At 38.6% G+C, this 19367-nt stretch overlaps 1 protein-coding gene across 1 annotated transcript; it reads right to left on the bottom strand.

Annotated features, from left to right (window-relative positions):
- Positions 1–3587: 3587 nt before the first annotated feature.
- LOC135221054 (uncharacterized) lies at positions 3588–18883 on the bottom strand. Its single transcript, XM_064258796.1, has 12 exons — positions 18741–18883; positions 14837–14963; positions 13876–14072; positions 12947–13145; positions 12336–12485; positions 10297–10412; positions 8799–8886; positions 7849–8030; positions 7060–7170; positions 6318–6554; positions 5499–5637; positions 3588–3874 (listed from the first exon to the last, which is right to left on the bottom strand). Exons 2-12 carry the CDS (start codon positions 14945–14947, stop codon positions 3659–3661), a joined length of 1746 nt encoding a protein of 581 aa, XP_064114866.1. The 5' UTR covers positions 14948–14963; positions 18741–18883; the 3' UTR covers positions 3588–3658.
- Between the last annotated feature and the right edge of the window lie 484 nt (positions 18884–19367).

Genomic DNA, 19367 nt, shown 5'->3' with positions numbered 1-19367 from the left:
AGTAACTGTTAATTCATGTGCATGTTTTACCGGCTATGGATTGTATCCTAATAAAAAAATAGGTAAAAGAATAAATAAAATAAAAAATTTCCCTTTACGCTCTTCTTATATATATATATATATATAATATATATATATATATATATGTGTGTGTGTGTGTGTGTGGTGTGTGTGTGTGTGTTATATATATATATATATATATATATATATATATATATATATATATATATATGTATATATATATGTATATATAGTATATATATATATACATATGTATATATATATATATACACAAACACACCAAGAGGTTCTTCTTAGTCGTAAATATCTCAAATTACCCAAGAAAAACCGTTGCATTTCAGTGTCATAATTTCTAACCCTATCGCAGACTCAGAGTCTCCGGTCAATTGACTCCTCCCATTCAAAGGTCACGTGACCTGCGCCACCCTGTCCATTCGCACCAGCGTGCTACTGTTTGTAAACAAAAGGTGGGAGACGACCACGTGGCTTTGTGTACTAAAGGAGGGAGAGAGAGAGAGAGAGAGAGAGAGAGATGGATAATTCGACTGTTTAAAAAAGTTATACGAAAAACAAATCACCATGGACAAATATATATACGGTTACCTTTAGTTTATTTCAGTCCTATACTCGTAATTCCCTTACCCCAATATGTTGTTAAAAGTAAAAGAAAAAAAAAGCATATTTGGGTTTTTCTTAAGAGGCAAAATCCTCAAGCCACTGCATTGAACATGGATATATGTTTGCTTGTGCAAACATATATCCACGGCTATACGTGACTTCCGAACCACGTGGAGAGTGAACACCAGAAATACACATCTCTAACCCCTTGGTAAAATGCCCGAGAATCGAACTCGCGGCCATGGAGGAGGCAGGCCAAGACCATACCGATCAAGCCACTGAGGCGCTTTGGACCGATAAACATTGATCGTGCAGTGGAAGGTTTTAAAAGATATGAACTGTCAGTTTTGAGAGATTATGGATACATAGCCACCCAAGAAATAGCCTACAGATCTAATCTTATACATAATCCAATGTAATATTAGAATAGTGGTAAATGAGATTTGTAATCACAGGATTTTCCGTTTCCGTTAATTTTATTCTTCGTTATCGCGCACCTCTTCTTTCATCTCCCTACTATAATACCTTCTTGCATTTTTCTTGGTTAATTTAGTTTTATTGTTTTTCCCTTCTTATCTCTTATCCTGACTGACAAAATTTTTTTTTTTCTGTCTTTCATCTCAACATTCTCTTTCCTCGTTATATATATAATATAATAATATATATATATCTATAATATATATATATATAATATATATATATCTATATATATATATATATTTATATATATAATATATATATATATATATATATAGATATATACTATATATATACTATATATATATTTTTTTTTTTTTTTTTTTTTTTTTTTTTTTGTTTTTTTTTTTCAGAAAAAAATTATATTATTCAGTTCGTGTTTTTCTAGCGTACAAAATTTTCGCTTACGTCAGTTTTCCCATTTGCAGTTTCCTCCCCTACAAAAGAATTCAGTCTAGGTTAAAACGGCAAAAGTTTTATGACATGTTGTTTTAATTCATCACGCTTTTGCGATTAGTGCTGAGTGAAGAAGGATAAGCAAAGGGTTTGAATTTAGATAAGCAAGTTCCTTAATGAGAGATTCGAAATTTTACCTTTAATTTATCAGTCTAATTTCTAATGAGTTTTTCGTTGTGGGGTGGGTGCCTGGGTGGGTGCGGGTTGGGTGTAAAGCGACCTTCCGACCTCGGTGACAGTTTATTCAAGATACTTTTTTCTCTCTCTCTCTCTTTTGCCGGCTATTTTTATCCGCTGCTTCAAACGACGCATCAGCGATGAACTTCTCACTTACCTGATGAATGGGACACCCTCATCCAGAGATGAACTGAGATATTTATGGTAATGAAGAATAGTCAGGTTAGGCTGGCAGAAAATCCTTAGTACCATGCATTCTTTGGCTTCACAATGTACAGGAGTTACTACGGCTGTAGAGCCTGAAGAGCCTGAATATTCTGGTATGTTGCTTTGGGGTTACACCACTGTTGACGATTGCTAAGTGTATGCAGACCCATAATGTAGGCGATGGTGGATAGCCAGGTTCTCCTCCTCCGTCGTCGCAAAAACTACCTTGTAAACAAATGCATCGAACTCTGGCCGTGTTGTCTGAATTCCCGGACGCCTATTGGTCAATAGTGAACGCTTGTGTAGACAGAACGTTTATTAACCTCTTCCCGTCATGGAAAGACCAAGGGAAAGATATAAAGAACGAACTTACCGAATTCGTCCGTTATAAAAAGATAACGGATATGTCGACATCCTAACTGGTGACCAAAGAGGAGCCTGGTTTTCTATAATCGCCTTGCTTTATGGGTCTACAGATGCCAGTATTTGTTCGTATGATAGCCTTTCTCTCTCTCTGTCTGTCTGTCCATGTCACATTTCACTACAATACACACATCTGTTACTGCAAAGAATAATTCATCTCTTGTAATGACGCATCACTCCAGCTTTTTGTTTATACTGGAAATGTGGCTTAGGTAATAATGGAGTCATCTCCAATAGACAGCGCCTGAAAGGAAACCATTCGGACAAAAATAATCGAGATGCTGTATGGAGTATAATATATATTAGTAGTTTAGTCTGATATATTATTATTACCCGCAGCGAAACATTAAATATCAGCAAAAAGCGAGGGTCTCAACGTTATCATTTTGATCGTGTAAACTTCGTATTGTGTTGCGACTGAAAAGGAGAGCAATTCTTTCATATATTTTTGAAGCTTTAGACGATATTTAACCGAGTACCTAGACAATGAATCAGATAGACATTACGGAAGTATAGGGTGTTCCTAAGAGTCACTGAGTGGGGTTGGTATTGTTTCATAAGATGAATTCATTGACTAGCGGTATATCAGCAAAATTTTAGGTTAGTGTCGGTTTAAGTCAAGAGTTGACTGATTTATGAAATTTAGGCTGTCAAGCCGAGCACTAGGGCACTCTCAGCCATCCAACGCTTAAAACTGAGAAAAATAATTTCTTTGGTGAGGTTAGACAGCAAGAGCTAGAGATCTACAAATTATATGAAACGAAGTACAATGAACCAAAGATGAAACTGGGAGAACCCCCCACAGATGCACTATGAACTAACAAAGGCATTGAACAGCAAGACTAAAGAAAGAAGGCGGGAAAGGACGTCTAAGAGCTAAGAAGGGTAACCATTGAGTCATAGAATGTTGATTATTATGGGAGTTCAAAAATGGAATCTCTTCAGGAGTACTTACTGTCTGCAATATGTATGTATATATATATATATATATATATATATATATATATATATATATATATATATATATTATTCACACACACACACGAGATAAAACTCCAATTCCTGTCGGTTCTGTTTCTCATTCTTACGAAATAGATTCTTGGCTTAATATTATCTTAATAGCTCTTATATAATATAAGCCTACCTTTTCTTAAAACCATCATTAAATGATTGGCATTATACGGAAGGGCTACTGTAAATTATACTGGTGAGAGCGATGCCGTTTATTTGCCTCATACAAAATCCCTTGTCAGTCCTCACAAAAGTATGGAATGTCGTGTCATTTCTTTCTCTCTCCCTCAATCCACCTCGTGACCTCGTCCTCCAAGACTTCCAGAGGTCCTACGGAATCCAGCACGATCTCGTGGAATTCCTTGAGGTCGAAGGACTCTCCCAAAATCCTCTGGGCGTTTTTCCTCAGTTCCCAGATCTTCAGTTCGCCCACCTTGTAGCCAACGGCTTGACCAGGAAAAGTGATGTAGCGGTCGATTTCATTCTGAAAGAGGTATGGTGAACCAGTACTCACTGATGTTTATGACATAGGCCTGGAGGACACGAGCCACTCTGTGGGGTCGGTGTGTGGTGGGATGTGGTTTCCCAAAGGCACGGTCTAGGTATATACCTATAGACAGTGTCCATAGGTTTCCATTGTTTACTTTAAGTTGTGGTGGGGATCAGCTACAGTTCGCCACAGACGCTCGTGTGGTCGACATAGCATATACGTACACGGTCTAGGTGAGCTTATAAACAATGGAAACCTATGGGAAGCCACATCCCCCGCCACATACCGACGCCACGACGTGGCGCTACAGGGTGGCTAGTGCACTGCTGGCCATAAACGCAAACGTAACTCAAAAGCTAATAGCGTTGGTATGATAAGCAAAGTTAAAGAGGTATGGTACATCAGTACTCACAGATATTTATAAGCAAAGACTCTTGGCGTATAGAGGTTGTATGATAAGCAAAGGACAACTTCCATGTTTCTGGAATGTGTGCAGTGAGTAAATAAAAGTAACTGAAATCAAGTATGTGATATGGAAAGATTTGGTAATAGTAAATTGATGGTAATTAGAACGAGAGATGTTTCGTCATTCCGATATATATAACTACTAAACTTTCTTTGTTTATTATGTTAGCTGTTTCCAGCAATCCTTCTTAAAATATAAATGTATGTATTTGTATATGTATATATACATACACATACACACGCACACACACACACACACACACACACATATATATATATATATATATATATATATATATATATATATATATATCTCTCTCTCTCTCTCTCTCTCTCTCTCTCTCTCTCTCTCTCTCTCTCTCTCTCTATATATAGTATATATATATATATATATATATATATATATATATATATATATATAGATATAGATATATATATATAATATATATATATTTACATATCTATATATATAGATATATATATATATATATATATATATATCTATATCTATATATATATATATATATATATATATATATATATATTGTAAACTTGGTGTTTATGGCATTCAAGAGCTTTTGAGATAAATGAACAAAGAAAAACATCATCAATGATCTGAGAGAGATGCAACACTACTGAGGAATGGAATATAAAATAAACACCAAAGGCCAGTCGCTGGGACCTTTGAGGCCATTCAGCGCTGAAAGGGGATATCGAGAGTTAAAAAAAAAATCAAATGTGTAAGCAGATGAAAACCTTGCAGTTGCATTATAAAACAATTGTTAGGAGAGGGTGGAAAGTAAGGCGGAAGAGAATATGAACGGAGGTACAGTAAAATGAATGAGATGGGTTGCAGCTTGGGGCCGAAGGGACTATGAGTCTACGGAGAACCTTAAGTAATGCCTACATTGCACTGCGTGAGTTGCACTGACGGTACTACACATCCAACCCCGCCCTCAATTGTGAATGCTTTTGTTAACACATTCTTCGGGATTTAATAATCTTCCTTCTGTTAACCTATACTGTGATCAACGTGAAATTTACAACCTTATGTACACCCAGGAAACTAAAAGCAACTGCAGTTTGCCGAACTACTAAGGCAACGCACAACACTTGAGAACCATTACGAAGACATATACCACTGGAAACTTACCTCGATATTCTTCGTAGCCAAAGCTGTGTGCTGTTTCATGAAGTCGATGGCCCGGTCTCTGCTCCAACTGAACGCGTGCATGCCGGTGTCAACCACCAAACGGCAAGCGCGGTATATTTCATACGAATAGTGGCCATACCTGATAGAGACAAAGGGAATAGGTTACTGTCCAGTTGCAATGAAGTTGCAGACTCATGAAGGCATGGACTAAAAGTCTGATGAATATTACTGCACCTTCCTCAGAGATGAATATAGAAAAAGTTAAGTATATCTTAGTTTTCTTTTGGCGAATTCTAATGTTTCGTGGCACCTCATTCTTCATCTTCTTCTTCTATTTTTTACGATAAGTTCGATGTCATGAACTGAATTAAATTGAATATAGAATTTAGGGCAGAGGGCCAGGTACTGCGACCAATGATGTCATTCAACGCTGAAACGGAAATTGACAGTGAAAAGGCTTGAAAGGTGTAACAGGAGGAAAACCTCAAAGCAGTTGCACTATGAATCAATTGTTCGGAGAGGGTGGAAAGTAAGATGGCAGAAAGAGAATATGAATAGAGGTACAGTAAGAGAATATGAAAGGAGGTATAGTAAAAGGAACGAAAGGGGGCTGCAGTTCGATGTCATGGCGAAAGAAAGGATAGCTCTAGCAATTCTTTGATGTAAACATCGATAAACTGGAAGTTACATTTTGATACATTGCTGCATATAACTACCAATATATATATCTATATATATAATATATATATATATAATAATATATTAAATCTATATATATATATATATATTATATAATAATATACATATACAGTTCTTTACCTGTCATACGGGTCGCCATAAAGGTTCATGTCGAACCCCAGGTCCTCCGAATAGAGGCCCCACCCCTCCAAGTACCCCGTGTTGATGGGGAACCTCGAAGGCGATACCTGGTAGTTCCTGTCTTCGATCACCCTCCTGAAGAAGGGGATGTGGGGGGACTCCATGGTGTGGGAGGCCTGCAGGTGGTGACCTGGGTTACCCTCGTGCAGGCATAAGGTCATCATCTCGTACCTGGGACTTGATAGAGAACGTCTTTGTCAGCAGGCTAAATTTATAATGACGTTGATGTGCTTATGTGTTTGTGTGTGTGTGTGTGAGAGAGAGAGAGAATATATGATTGTGTGTATGTGTGTGAGAGAGAATATGGGGGCGTGTGTATCTGTTAGACAAAGAGAGAGAATTTGGGTGTGTATGTGCGTGAGAGAGAGAGAGAGAGAGAGAGAGAGAGAGAGAGAGAGAGAGAGAGAGAGAGAATATAAGTGTGAGAGAGAGAGGAGAGAGATAATTCTACACATTCGAAATGTAAATATATTGTTTGTTTGCCTCAGTCTGAGGTCAACCTCAGGGCATTAATTCCGTATGAATGTTTTGGTGAAAAGCTGTCCCATCTTAGTGAAAGCCTACAGTGCACCTCGTGAGGTGCACCGACGGCGCTACCCCCCCAATGGAGTCTAAGAAAGTAGAGAGAGTTAAGAAACTATTTCTTATTCGTAAAGGCCATAAGATCCACATCCCAACTCACATGGAAGCGTAGAGTTGCGTATTGACGTAGAATTTCCCCGGTCTCGATCCGTCGTAGGACCCTGCCAAGTAGTACCCGAGGACTCCGTCGCAGGAGGGCGACGCCACCAGTCTACAAAGGAATCAGTAAACTAAGTTCCACTGGACAAAATCTATCATGGAGAATACAGATTTAGGTCTGTTAAACATACATGGGCTCATAGGACGTTTTATTAAGGTATATAGAATAAGGGAGTCAGGTAGAGTCATTCGTGGGGGAGGCGGCTTATCCCCCAAAAGAGCCGCACCTCCTGGAGGACAGGTCAGGGCTTGAAGTCACTCAGCTACCGTTTCATTCAAATGTAAATCACAGGTCACCTCAGTCATCTCTGCAGCGATTTAGTTTTATTTTCTACGAATACAACCATAGTTTGATTTTTTATATAATCTGAATTACTATTCCAACAGCTGCGCCGTGTTTGGTTGTTATTCAAATAGTAGAAAAACGGAGGTATCTCCCTTATTCTATATACCTTGGGTGCGTCCACACGGTCGAACAATGTCCGACGGACAAACATTGTTACCATATCTTAGGCGAAGCAGGATGACGTCATAAACGTTGAAACGATGGAAGTAAATCTGGCAACAAATAGCGGTACCAGATGAGGTTGTCAACCAGTTTTTACTCTGCTCGCAAGGCAAAGACCGGCAGACAATTGTTAATTGATAGCAATGTTTGTCCGTCGGAAACTGTTCGACCGTGCTGACGCACCTTTACACACACACACACACACATATAAACTTAACTTACTCTAGATCTGACTTTGGACGTTTCCTGACGATACCCTCCAATTTGGGCTCAATGGTATCGTAGACGATCTCCTTGAACTTATCCATCATGTCTTCGGGGTTGTTGAAATAGGACTTGGGATCGTAGCGGATCATGTCGGAAAATTCGGCCACGCTCATCTCGAAGCCCAGTTCTTCCACGATCTGGAATTATACAGGAGAAATTAAGCACGAGACGATCCCCTCCCTGTCCATATGGAATAGGCCTGCAAAGGACCATTGACTTGAAATTCAATGCTCCGACGGAAGCGATTCACGAATTTGTAAACAATACGTTTTGGAAGATCAGAATGGAATTGAATGTAGAACCTGCAACAAAAGCCAAGCGCTTGGACCTCTAACGTTATTCAGCGCTGAAAGGGAAATTGAGTTTAAAGGAGGTTTTAAAGGCATAACAAGAGGAAAACCTCGCACTTATTACGAGACAATTGTTAGGGGAGGGTGAAAAGTAAGGTGGAAGAGAATAAGATTAGAGACTATGAGGCTGAAGTCTAGTAAAACGAAAACACTATTGATTAGCACATCTCGCACAGACCTCCCACCCAGGATCCTGCTCCCACCCCATCCTCTCCTTCAGGTGGATGGAACTTTGCAGAGCCGTATATATACGACTCTGGAACTTTGCTGAACGAGTCTGAAGCTTTAACTGATCTAGGTGGAAGTTCTGACTCTCATCTAACTTTTGAGAATGTTAGGTGTATTGTTAGTTTTGTCCATTTTGTGTGTGTTTTTTTTTAATTCTTTTTAAGTTACTCCTACAACACCAGGAAAAGATATATTGACATCGGTTATCTTATGAAGCGAAAGAAACCTTCAGTAAATGACATTACGGGAAATTAATATTTTTATAAGTTTTTTTTTTTTTTTTTTTTATTCAAGTTGAGGCGTTACTTTTTCCACTCCATTTCTTACCTTGGCCATTTCCTTCTGAATCCGACCAACTTCCTCCAAACCCATCTGGTGGATTTCTTCCGCCGACAGGTTCGTAGACGTGTGGAATCTGTCGAGAAAAGTTTCACTTAGCATCATTGAATTGAATTGAATATATAATTTAGGCTAAAGGCCAAGCACTATAGTAGATTCACATCAACCATGCATTTGATGTCTAGGCCAGTCCCCTACGACGCTCTTGATTGGCTGTTGATAAAACAATGACAGGGCTGGAAACTCTCAGTTTCTCTCGAGAGTTTACATGGGCAGGATGTATGTTCCACCTCTCCTGAGGTATACGTTTGAAAGACGTATCCCTCAGGAGAGGAGGAACTCACATCCTGCCTATGTGAACTCTCGAGAGAGACTGAGAGCTTCCAGCCCTGTCACTGGCTTATCAACAGTCAATCAGGAGCGTCGTAAGGGACGGGTCTAGACATCAAATGATGTGAATCTACTATAGGACCTACGAGGTTATTCGGCGCTGAAACGGAAATTGACAGTAAAAGCTTTGAAAGGTGTAACAGGAGGAAAACCTCAAAGCAGTTGCACTATGAATCAATTATTAGAAGAGGGTGGAGAGTAAGATGGAAGAAAAATAATATGAAGGGCGGTACAGTAAAAGGAACAAAAGGGGTTGCAGCTAGGGGTCGAAGGCACGCTGCAAAGAAATTAAAGTAACGCCTACAGTGCACCGCATGAGGTGCACTGACGACACTAACCCCCCTACGGGACACTTAATATCATGTATACATATATAAAATGTGTGTATGAATGTATGTATATACCTATATATGAACAAAGCCACAGTTTAGAAGGAAAAGTGAGACAATTGAGATGTTAATAAGTACTTTCGTCACATTAATAAGACATGACCACAGCAATTAAAGATATACAAGTCTTGGTAATAAGATGAAAGTACTTAGCATCTCAACTTCGTGTTTTTTTTCCGTCTTCGTGGCTGTAACTTTGTTCGCATAAGCATCATAGTTTGACGTTTTTACCAGCTCTAAAATGATATATATATATATATATATATATATATATATATATATGTGTGTGTGTGTATATATATATATATACACACATATATATATATATATATATATATATATATATATATGTGTGTGTGTGTGTGTGTGTGTGTAATTGTAATAGTCACAATGCTCTCTTAACTTCTCGAATTCTTCGCGCTTTATTGGATAAACTTGTCACTACAAATCCTTGAGATCCAAATGCGAGAAACATAAGAAATAGCGGGAAACCAACCGGCTTACTAACTATAACCACGATATATATACTATATATCTATATGTATGTATATGTATATATATACGTAGTACATATATACGTGAACACTTTGCGCTCCCAAACCACCGCTTGCGCAATCTGCTAAATGTTCTAGTATTTTTGCTATAACCAAAAGACCTGTGTAATGGTCGACTAACTTTCAGACTTCACACAATCTCCAATCACTTACTTGAGTAGTTGTTCGTATCTGGCCTCTCCCTCGTGGAGACTGGTGACGGCGATGTCCGGCCGAGTTATGTATTCGTTGTCTACGTAGTCTCTTAGTTTCTCAAAGGCTGGAGAAACCTGTAGAAGTGAAATAAAGTCGGGGACTTTCTTTAATTTACTGTTTTCTCTCAACGAACCACAGGACTATGACCATACTGATTAATGTTATTATTCAAAAAGAAACCCACAAAATTATTGAGTATAAATTGTTTACTTGTATTTACATATTATTATACTCATGTCAGACTGGGTCAAGGCTCAGTATTCTTCTGGAACTTCTTGTTGTTGATCTGTCATTTATGTGATGGCTCTCCTTGGATAGGGCCTGAAAGTACTCGAGTTTTGAGTAAAATAATATGCAAATAAAAGTAATCAAGTTATAGTTAGTAATTTTATAGGTTTCTTTTTACATCTTCAGAAGAAATCTGAAAGAAGTTTTCGTTTTTGATTGTTATTATTATTATTCAGATGAACCTTCTTCATACGGAAGAAGTCCACAGGGGCTAGTGACTTGAAATACAAGCTTCCAAAGAATGTAGTGTTCATTTGAAAGGAACAGAAGGGAATAGAAATACAAAAAGACGAGATCAGGTATCATAAAAGAACAAAACTGATTATAAATTTCCAACTTGATTCTACAAATCTTTTATTCGTGAAGATACAAGAAATGCAAGTTGCCAATGAAGAAGATTTATTCTTAAAAGACTTCGCTTGCGATGGGCAGCGATAAGAATAATGAGGTTGTATAAAATAAATGCTGTTGCATACCTAATATATTTTTCAATCGTTTCCTATTCTCTTCACAAGCGCTAAATGATGACCTAGCACTTTCACATATGTTAAGATATGTTAACATATTTGACTGTTGGTGCAAACGTGGCCGTAGGTCATCCATTTTATAATGGGAATTGAATTGAATATAAAATTTAGGCCAAAGGCCAAGCACTTGGACCTATGGGGTCATTCAGCGCTGAAATGGAAATTGACAGTGAAAGGTGTAACAGGAGGAAAAGCTCAAAGCAGTTGCACTATGAATCAAGTGTTGGGAGAGGGCGGAAAGTAAGATGAAGAAAGAGAATATGAAAGGAGGTACAGTAAAAGGAACGAAAGTGGTTGCAGCTAGGGGCCGAAGGCACGCTGCAAAGAACCTAAAGTAATGCCTACAGTGCACCCCATAAGGTCCACTGACGGAATTAACGCTCTACGATGATTTTATAGTGGGAATATTTGCTTCTGAAGAAAATACACAGAAACGAAAGTGAACTCTGATCACCTCGTCAATACGAACTGCAAATGAAGGATATGTCTCTATTTTGGAAATAGTATAAATGTTTAAACCAAAGGCCACGCACTGGGACCTATGAGGCCATTCAGCACTGAAATGGAAACTAAGAGTAAAAAGCTTTGAAAGTGTAACAGAAGGAAAACCTCAAAGCAGTTGCACTATGAAATAATTGTTATGAGAGGGTGGGAAGTAAGATGGAAGGAAGAGAATATGAAAGTATGTTCAGTAAAAGAAACGATAGGGGTTGCAGCTAGTGGCCTAAGGAACGCCTCAAACAACCGTAAGTAACGCCTACAATGCACCGCGTGAGGTGCACTGATGACAATAACCCCCCAACCCCACTACTACGGGATTTAGAAATGGTGAAAATGCAAAAGTAAAAACGCAACACAGAGCAGCCATTACTCCCCAGAAAGATGAAAGACTGGACATATTACAGAAATACTAAGTAGTACATCTCAGTTTAACCAGACCACTAAGCTGATTAACAGGACTCCTACGGCTGGCCCGAAGGATTAGATATCTTTACGAACCATATTATATCGAGAAATGAATTTCTAATCACCAGAAATAAATCCCTCTGATTTCACGTTGGCAGAGCGGGGGATCGAACTTGGACTACTGAATTGGTAGGCGAGCACCTAACCAACTCGTCCAACGAGGAACTAGCATATGAAGACACTGACACACTGATCGGATGATATTGCATTCGTTACCTGATGCGTGATAACTTCTGTGGCCTTCTCTCTGAGTAGATCTCGCTGCTCCTTAATTATTGTATCCGGAATCTGGGAGAAGGGAGTCCACAAGGGACTCTTAGTCGCGTCGCTCACGACGAAACGACCAATGTTCTTTCCAACTCCTTTCTGCAAAAATAATGAATCAGTTAGTTAATTATTTAAGTAATTTAATAAATAATATAAAAATGTAATAAATAAATTAGACAATACAGATAAATACATAAGGTAGATGGATATACACTTATGGATAGATAAATGGCTGCACAAATATAAATAAATCAATAATCATATAGATTAATGAATAAACAGATAATAGATAAATGAATAGATAAATAAATAATGAAAAAAACAAATAACTGAATAGATGAAACAAATGCTTTAAATGAATAAGTGAATAAATAAACATAAATAAAATAAATAAATAAAAATGTAATTAACAAACAAATAAAACATAAACATGACTTTAATCACAATTCCAGTCATAACACAGACTTGGATCTGATGATATTTATCCACCGTTCTTGAACGAATTTTACAGTACGATTCTAACCAAGGCGCTCTAACGAACTTGACAGTACGACCCTCACCATAGATATATGATGGTGCACAACACCCATCTCGACTCCCTTCTTCATGAGGAGAATGATCTGATCTATCTGTTTCGGGAGCCGCCGGTACCTGGCCAGTACTTTCTCGAAGTCCGCGACTCCTTCCAGGGTCATGTAGGACACGAGGCGCTCGAAGTCCACGTGGACGCCTTCAGAGTATCCTATTGGCATCAGGAACCTTGGAAAATGAGAACGAGGTGTCATAAGTTAAGTATATCTTAGTTTAACCAGACCACTGAGCCGATTAACAGCTCTCCTAGGGCTGGCCCGAAGGATTAAATATTTTAACGTGGCTAGGAACCAGTTGATTACCTAGCAACGGGACCTGCAACTTATCATTGCGGATCCGAACCACATTACGTCGAGAAATTAATTTCTGATCACCAGAAACAAATTCCTCTGATTCCAGTTGACCGAGTGGGGAATCGAACTCGGGACTACCGAATCGGTAGGCGAGAACGTAAACCACTTGTCCAACGAGGAACTGGGGCGGGGCTTCATGAATGGTGAAGGTCTGAAGCTAATCAGTGAGGTTGCTTCCTTTTCTTGAAATGCAAATGAATTAAATGTTGGATATCGGGAATGGACAGCATCGTAAATTTTAGGCCAAAGGCCAAGCGCTGGAACCTACGAGGTCATTCAGCAATGAAACGGAAATTGAGAGTTAAAAGGTTTGAAAGGTGTAGCAGGAGGACTACCTCGCAGTTGCACTATGAGGGGTGGAATGGAAAGTAAGATGGAAGTAAAAGAATATGAACGGAGGTACAGCAAAAGGAATGGAAGGAGTTGGATCTAGGGGCCGAAGGGACGATGCAAAGAACCTCAGGTAATGCCTACAGTGCACCACGCTGGGTGCACTGACGGCACTACCACCACCCTACGGAGGTAATAGGGAAAGTTGTTCTTACCCTTGAAATCGGAACCCATCGACGTATGCCTGTATCTCCGCCTTGAACGCCTTCAGGTTGGTGAGGTCCTGCTGCCGAATGAGTCGCGGTTCCAGGTCTCGAGCCCGCGCGAGAAAAGCTTCGCACTGGTCGTAGCGTCGTTGGTGGGCCTCGAACGACAGGTCATCAAGTTGGTCGTCGTAGTCACGGATACCGACCTGTAAGAAATAGTGCACTGGTAAGGAAAAGAATGTCGATTAAATTTGAAAAGGTTCTTACAATAGTCAACGACACAATATAAATATTACATGAAATATCTACTGTCACAGAAATTGCCATTTGCAGACAAGGCTGGACACCTACTAGTCCTAAGTTTCGTAGGCTATGTTTTGAACTATGTTTTGATCGTTAGTCATATGTTTCTCTGATATATATATATATATATATATATATATATATAGAGAGAGAGAGAGAGAGAGAGAGAGAGAGAGAGAGAGAGAGAGAGAGAGAGAGAGAACTAACGCCCTAATAATCTGACCAGACAGAAGCTGGGAATATAATTTTTAATTTGGTATGGCCAGAGAGAGAGAGAGGAGAGAGAGAGAGAGAGAGAGAGAGAGAGAGAACGTGTATTCCGGTCAGAGCATACGAATATAGTGAATTTGAGAGTTACAAGGAGTTGCATGGATTAGGATGCCAAAAAGACTTATTAGTCCATCCGAGGAGACATCGTGTGCTCATTTATCTCTAGGAGCAGGTTTTATTGTTCATTCACAGTGGCCTAATGATTTTGTCTAGCTTTCTTTTAAACTCTTCCACACTATTGCTGTTGAGAGAGAGAGAGAGAGAGAGAGAGAGAGAGAGAGAGAGAGAGAGAGAGAGAGCAATAAATAATTTGACGTGTCTTCCTGTGTCGAACCTACGAATATAGTTTTGAATTTGAGAGAGAGAGAGAGAGAGAGAGACATGATTCATTGCTCACCGCTGATGCGAATTCTGGTGAGTCAGCCATCCTCCAGTTCCAATAATCCGAGCAAAGGTCCGCCAAGGCAGGAGATATCTCACGGGTGGGTTTATCATTGCTTGATGACATTGCTGATCAGTCACAGCTGAGGAAAAAAATATGGTGATATGAAGTTAAAAGATTTTTCGTACTAGATATATACATACATACAGTGTGTGTGCAATTGTGTACTGTAACCTTTTTTATGTAAGACATGTGTCTGTGCTTGCAATAATCCTCTTTGACAGGTCTGTACAAAGTTAGGTTAAATTATAAGGTCCTGATTTTGGTACCTTTCTCAAGGTGAATCGTTTCGACTTTAATCAATAGGCCTATGTTTAAAAAGGTAGATCGTGAAACCTTAACAACTAACTGGAACTAGCTCTGAATAAAACCCTTTAAAACCTCACATTTGCACAAAGAGTTAATCGTTAAAGACGTTGGACATCATCATTAAAGAGAGAAAACGACTAAAAAGTGGGTCTTTGTAGACGCTCTTCTATAATGCCCACAGTTCGCCCTGGGAAGTGCACCGACGGTAGTATACCTCTTTACGCGGATAGGAAGAAGGACAAGAAAGCAAAGGGCTTACACGATATCTGGTCTGACAGGCAATTGAAAGGAAGGGTCTTACGATCAGGGAAGCACAAGAATACCTTCTAGATAGATGAATGGTGGAGCATGTATGGGCGAGTGTGTAAGGGTTTCTCAAACTTTTTACCTCGGGGAGCATCTATGAATTAACAGAAACTTTGGGGCGCCCCTTTGATTTTAGTCTTCACCATCTTTCTGCAAGCGGACAAAATAATAGATTCAGCAAGAGTATGTGACTTCATCTTTACGGCAATCATTTCCCATACTTCATAAGATGGAATTTGAGCTTTTTTCAGACAACGTTACTCTACTTTTGAAAGCAAATGCTTACTTTGTTTGTTGCTCAAGTAGTCTTTTGAAATAATTTACGTCTTTTCCTTGAAGACTGCAATGCCATGTTTGAAAATGTCTACTTAATTTACTAGGAAGCATCGACTCATTTGACATTTTGCAACCACAAACCAAACACAATGGGAGAGGCTGATTTTCATCTCCATTTCACGTGAAGCCAAAACTTAAATAATTTTTGCCGTATTTCCGATTAGGTCTAATCTTAATTTTCACATCACTCGAAACGGTTTCATTATTAGAATTAAGTTCCTCACTGGTACGTTTCTTGCTTAAAAATCTGTTCATTTTATGGGTAGTCCACCTGGTTTTCTATTATATAAAAAAAGTCCACGAATTATGATTCACTGAGTGTCTTGAACGAGACCTTTGAAGAGTAATATAGCAGCAGTTAGGTACCTACTGACTTACTGACCAGAATCGCAGATGCCCTTGCTTTTAAGTAGGACACGGAGGTCATCGTCACGAATTATAAAACCGCCTAGACATGTCAGCCACCATATGGTGAAGTCAGTAACCTGGATTATAAGTCACTAACCTGGATTGCTGCACTGGTTAATTCTATAGCCAACCGACCTCAAGGAAAACTGGGTATTAGCTCTGTCCTTTCATCCACTGCACTGACTATATGGTGAAGTCATTAACCTGGATCCACAAGGATCACTGTACTAGAGTAGGCTTAGTTTATTCTGGTATCTGGCCTCAGGGGATATTATTCCTGCTTTGCTTTTACGAGAGGAAATTAAAGATTAAGAGTAACAGGGAGCTACTGTGGCTGAGAATCGATGGAAAATGCAGGAACTTAATAAATTATGTTAACAGAAGAATATACTACTCTTCACCACAACAATTCTACAATTTAAGAGAGAGAATCATAAAAAAATCTACCAAACGTAATAAAAAACTGAGATTGTCAGTTCCATTTCAACCACGAATGTGACTGAAGATTTCGTAGAACCAGTCAAAAAAGTAATGGAAAAAGGACTGGTTCTTACACATTTTTTATGGAAATTCATATATCGGCAATAAAATTATTATTATTTTTTTTATATATTTTTCCAATACTGAGATTAAGAATGAAATAATTAAAAATATAAGTTTTTATTTAGCAATGAATTTTGCAAAGCATAAAACAAACACAAACTTGTGAGAAAGGTGTTCGTGAAAGGAAAATGTGTCCAGTACCCTTAAAAAACTGACGGTTGTCATTTTCGGCTATGCAACTACTAAGAAGATTAGCAGGATGGAAATTCATAAAGAAAAGAGGCCAGTAATGACTGATTCAAACCCCAATGAAATGAAAAGGAAAGATTGAGGAATTTACCTTCCATTTTAAAATGTCAAGTATCAAAGACTTGACTCAGACATAGAAACATACTCGGTGTCTGCAAAATTTATGAAAATAATAACAGATATTTTAAACATTAGACTATAATTTTCCTATTCCTTGGGGCGCACAGGTTAGAAACGTTGGACGCCTTCTGTGCCACGGAGTGCTCACCAACAATGCAGTAAAGTATGAGCAAGGCAGTTACAGAGTACCGCTCATGTGTATTTGTGTGTGCGCTTGGTCGTGTATTTAATAAAACACAATAATATAACTCAGATCCGATGCAGCCTATTGTTTCCCCGATAGCTGTCTAATTCCGTCTAGGCAGTGCTTTATAACAGTTGCTGTAAGTTCACTTAAAGAAATTTTTTTCGCAAGAAGCTTTATCGTTAGTGCGTTATAGAAACCTCCCATTTCCTTTTTAACGAGAATTCATTTTGGGAGGATTATGGCGAAATAGAAGCTCGTCTGATAGCCTTTAATTAAACCATAACATTACGCAATATATTGATATGTCGATACTCTTATCTTTGCGAGAAAAGAGCAGAGATTAAGAGGGCTAAAGATTGTTCACAAATTAATGCAGTCAATATCAACCTTCATAATTTCCCCATACATAATCTTCCAAATCCCTCAGGGTGGAATTTAGATTCATTAACCGCGCTGATAATCCCTCAGGGTGGAATATAGATTCATTAACCTCGCTGATAATCCCACAGGTGGAATTTTGATTCATAAGTGAAACTCTACGGAAATTCCGGATGTAAGTCACAAACATTTGACGAAATCGGCCTAGTAAGTGCAGCAGAAACAAATCACACGCAGTGTAGGCTGATTGCAATAAAAGCACATGGGACAAAGGAAGTTGATTTCTCGAGAGGAAATGCTTGTTTCTCTCGAGAGACGAAGTGCTATTTGATTGTTTTAAATTTGCTCTCAACTTGAAGGGAAAGGGTTTGGCCGAGTAGCTGTCATCCTACATGATTTTGCACCACGTGTTATTTTAAACTGTAGCTATTATTCTGGTTACCGTTAACGCCAAGATAGTTCAACAAGAATTGTCATAAAAATACACTATTGGTGAATAGCGAAAATAATACTAGATTTCTTTGACACCATTAATGATACCTGAAATGCAGGCAATGATGTCTAATAATTTTGGTCTGTGCAATGCTTTTGTTTCTAATGCAGTTACCGGCGTATAAGAATCTTATCACGTTATATCCATCTACAGTATGGCTGTTCATTTTTTTCAGGGGAAATTTAATATAAATTCAAAAGTCATGCTGACCATCTCTGTATTTTATACGTTATTCTTCACATTAAAAATGAGTATTCCAATAATTGAACTGTATGTTACTTCATGAACATGCCAACATTGAACATTAAATGTAATCGCCACTGAATGCGCAAATTATAAATACATAATTCTATGGTTGAAATAAATTAGGGGTGGAACAACACTATAAAAATTATGTCAAATGTGCCACTTTTGGCTCGGGGGACTAGTGTTCGGACGGCTACCTAATCTATGTAGGCTCAACTTCCCCTCTACTTAGTTTCAATAACGTCAAACATAAGGCGAAATAGCTACAGTATCGTCCAACTTACGTGAAACGCTGCTGATAATATGACGACGAGGAAAACGTTGTCACACAACCACTCGAAGATAAGTTAAACCAGCCAAGTAACACGAGTGCAGCTATCATGGGCGCTTGTCAAATTACGAAAACGCTAGCTGGTAACTGCTGGGTGCCGGGATAACTATCTTAAGGCTTATATACCATTCAAGCATAGCACAATTCTAGCCTTTATCGCCATTTGTTTATTGTAACAGTACACTGTCTTGGCGTTTTTATTGAGCTTAAAGATTATGCGCCTTGGCATAACGTCTGCTCATTCATGGTATCGTAGGAGATTGTGTATTATGTCTTAAAATGTGGATATCATCTCTACATCAGTTATGAACTGCGTAAGGACAAATATCATACGATTCAATTGTTACGATTAATGTTAGCAGTCGTAGTGTGGTCTTCCTTTTACCTTCGTTGCCTGAACTTTTAAGTGCTCATGCATTGTTGTTGATTTAGTTGGCCTTATTCCAGCACTTGCACTTGTTCCTTGTGCATCCCGTGTAGCGGGGACCGCACTTCCATGAATTTTCTGTTATTTGTGCATAAATGCATTTGACACCTGCATTACTCTTCATTGTCAATCAGTATTTCTCTATTTTTCCTT

Source organism: Macrobrachium nipponense, chromosome 2, assembly GCF_015104395.2.
Source record: "Macrobrachium nipponense isolate FS-2020 chromosome 2, ASM1510439v2, whole genome shotgun sequence".
Classification (NCBI taxonomy): Eukaryota; Metazoa; Arthropoda; class Malacostraca; order Decapoda; family Palaemonidae; genus Macrobrachium; species Macrobrachium nipponense.
Note: the sequence above shows the minus strand (reverse complement) of the source record. Positions and strands in the feature narration are given on the sequence as shown.

Excerpts from the sequence above, each read along its gene's own strand:
- LOC135221054 (XM_064258796.1), bottom strand. The coding sequence starts at position 14,947 with ATGTCATCAAGCAATGATAAACCCACCCGTGAGATATCTCCTGCCTTG. Across the intron at positions 8,887-10,296 it reads AGATACGAACAACTACTCAA|ATTCCACACGTCTACGAACC; the intron begins GTAAGTGATTGG and ends TTTTCTCGACAG. Across the intron at positions 6,555-7,059 it reads ACGCAACTCTACGCTTCCAT|TCCCAGGTACGAGATGATGA; the intron begins GTGAGTTGGGAT and ends TTCTCTATCAAG.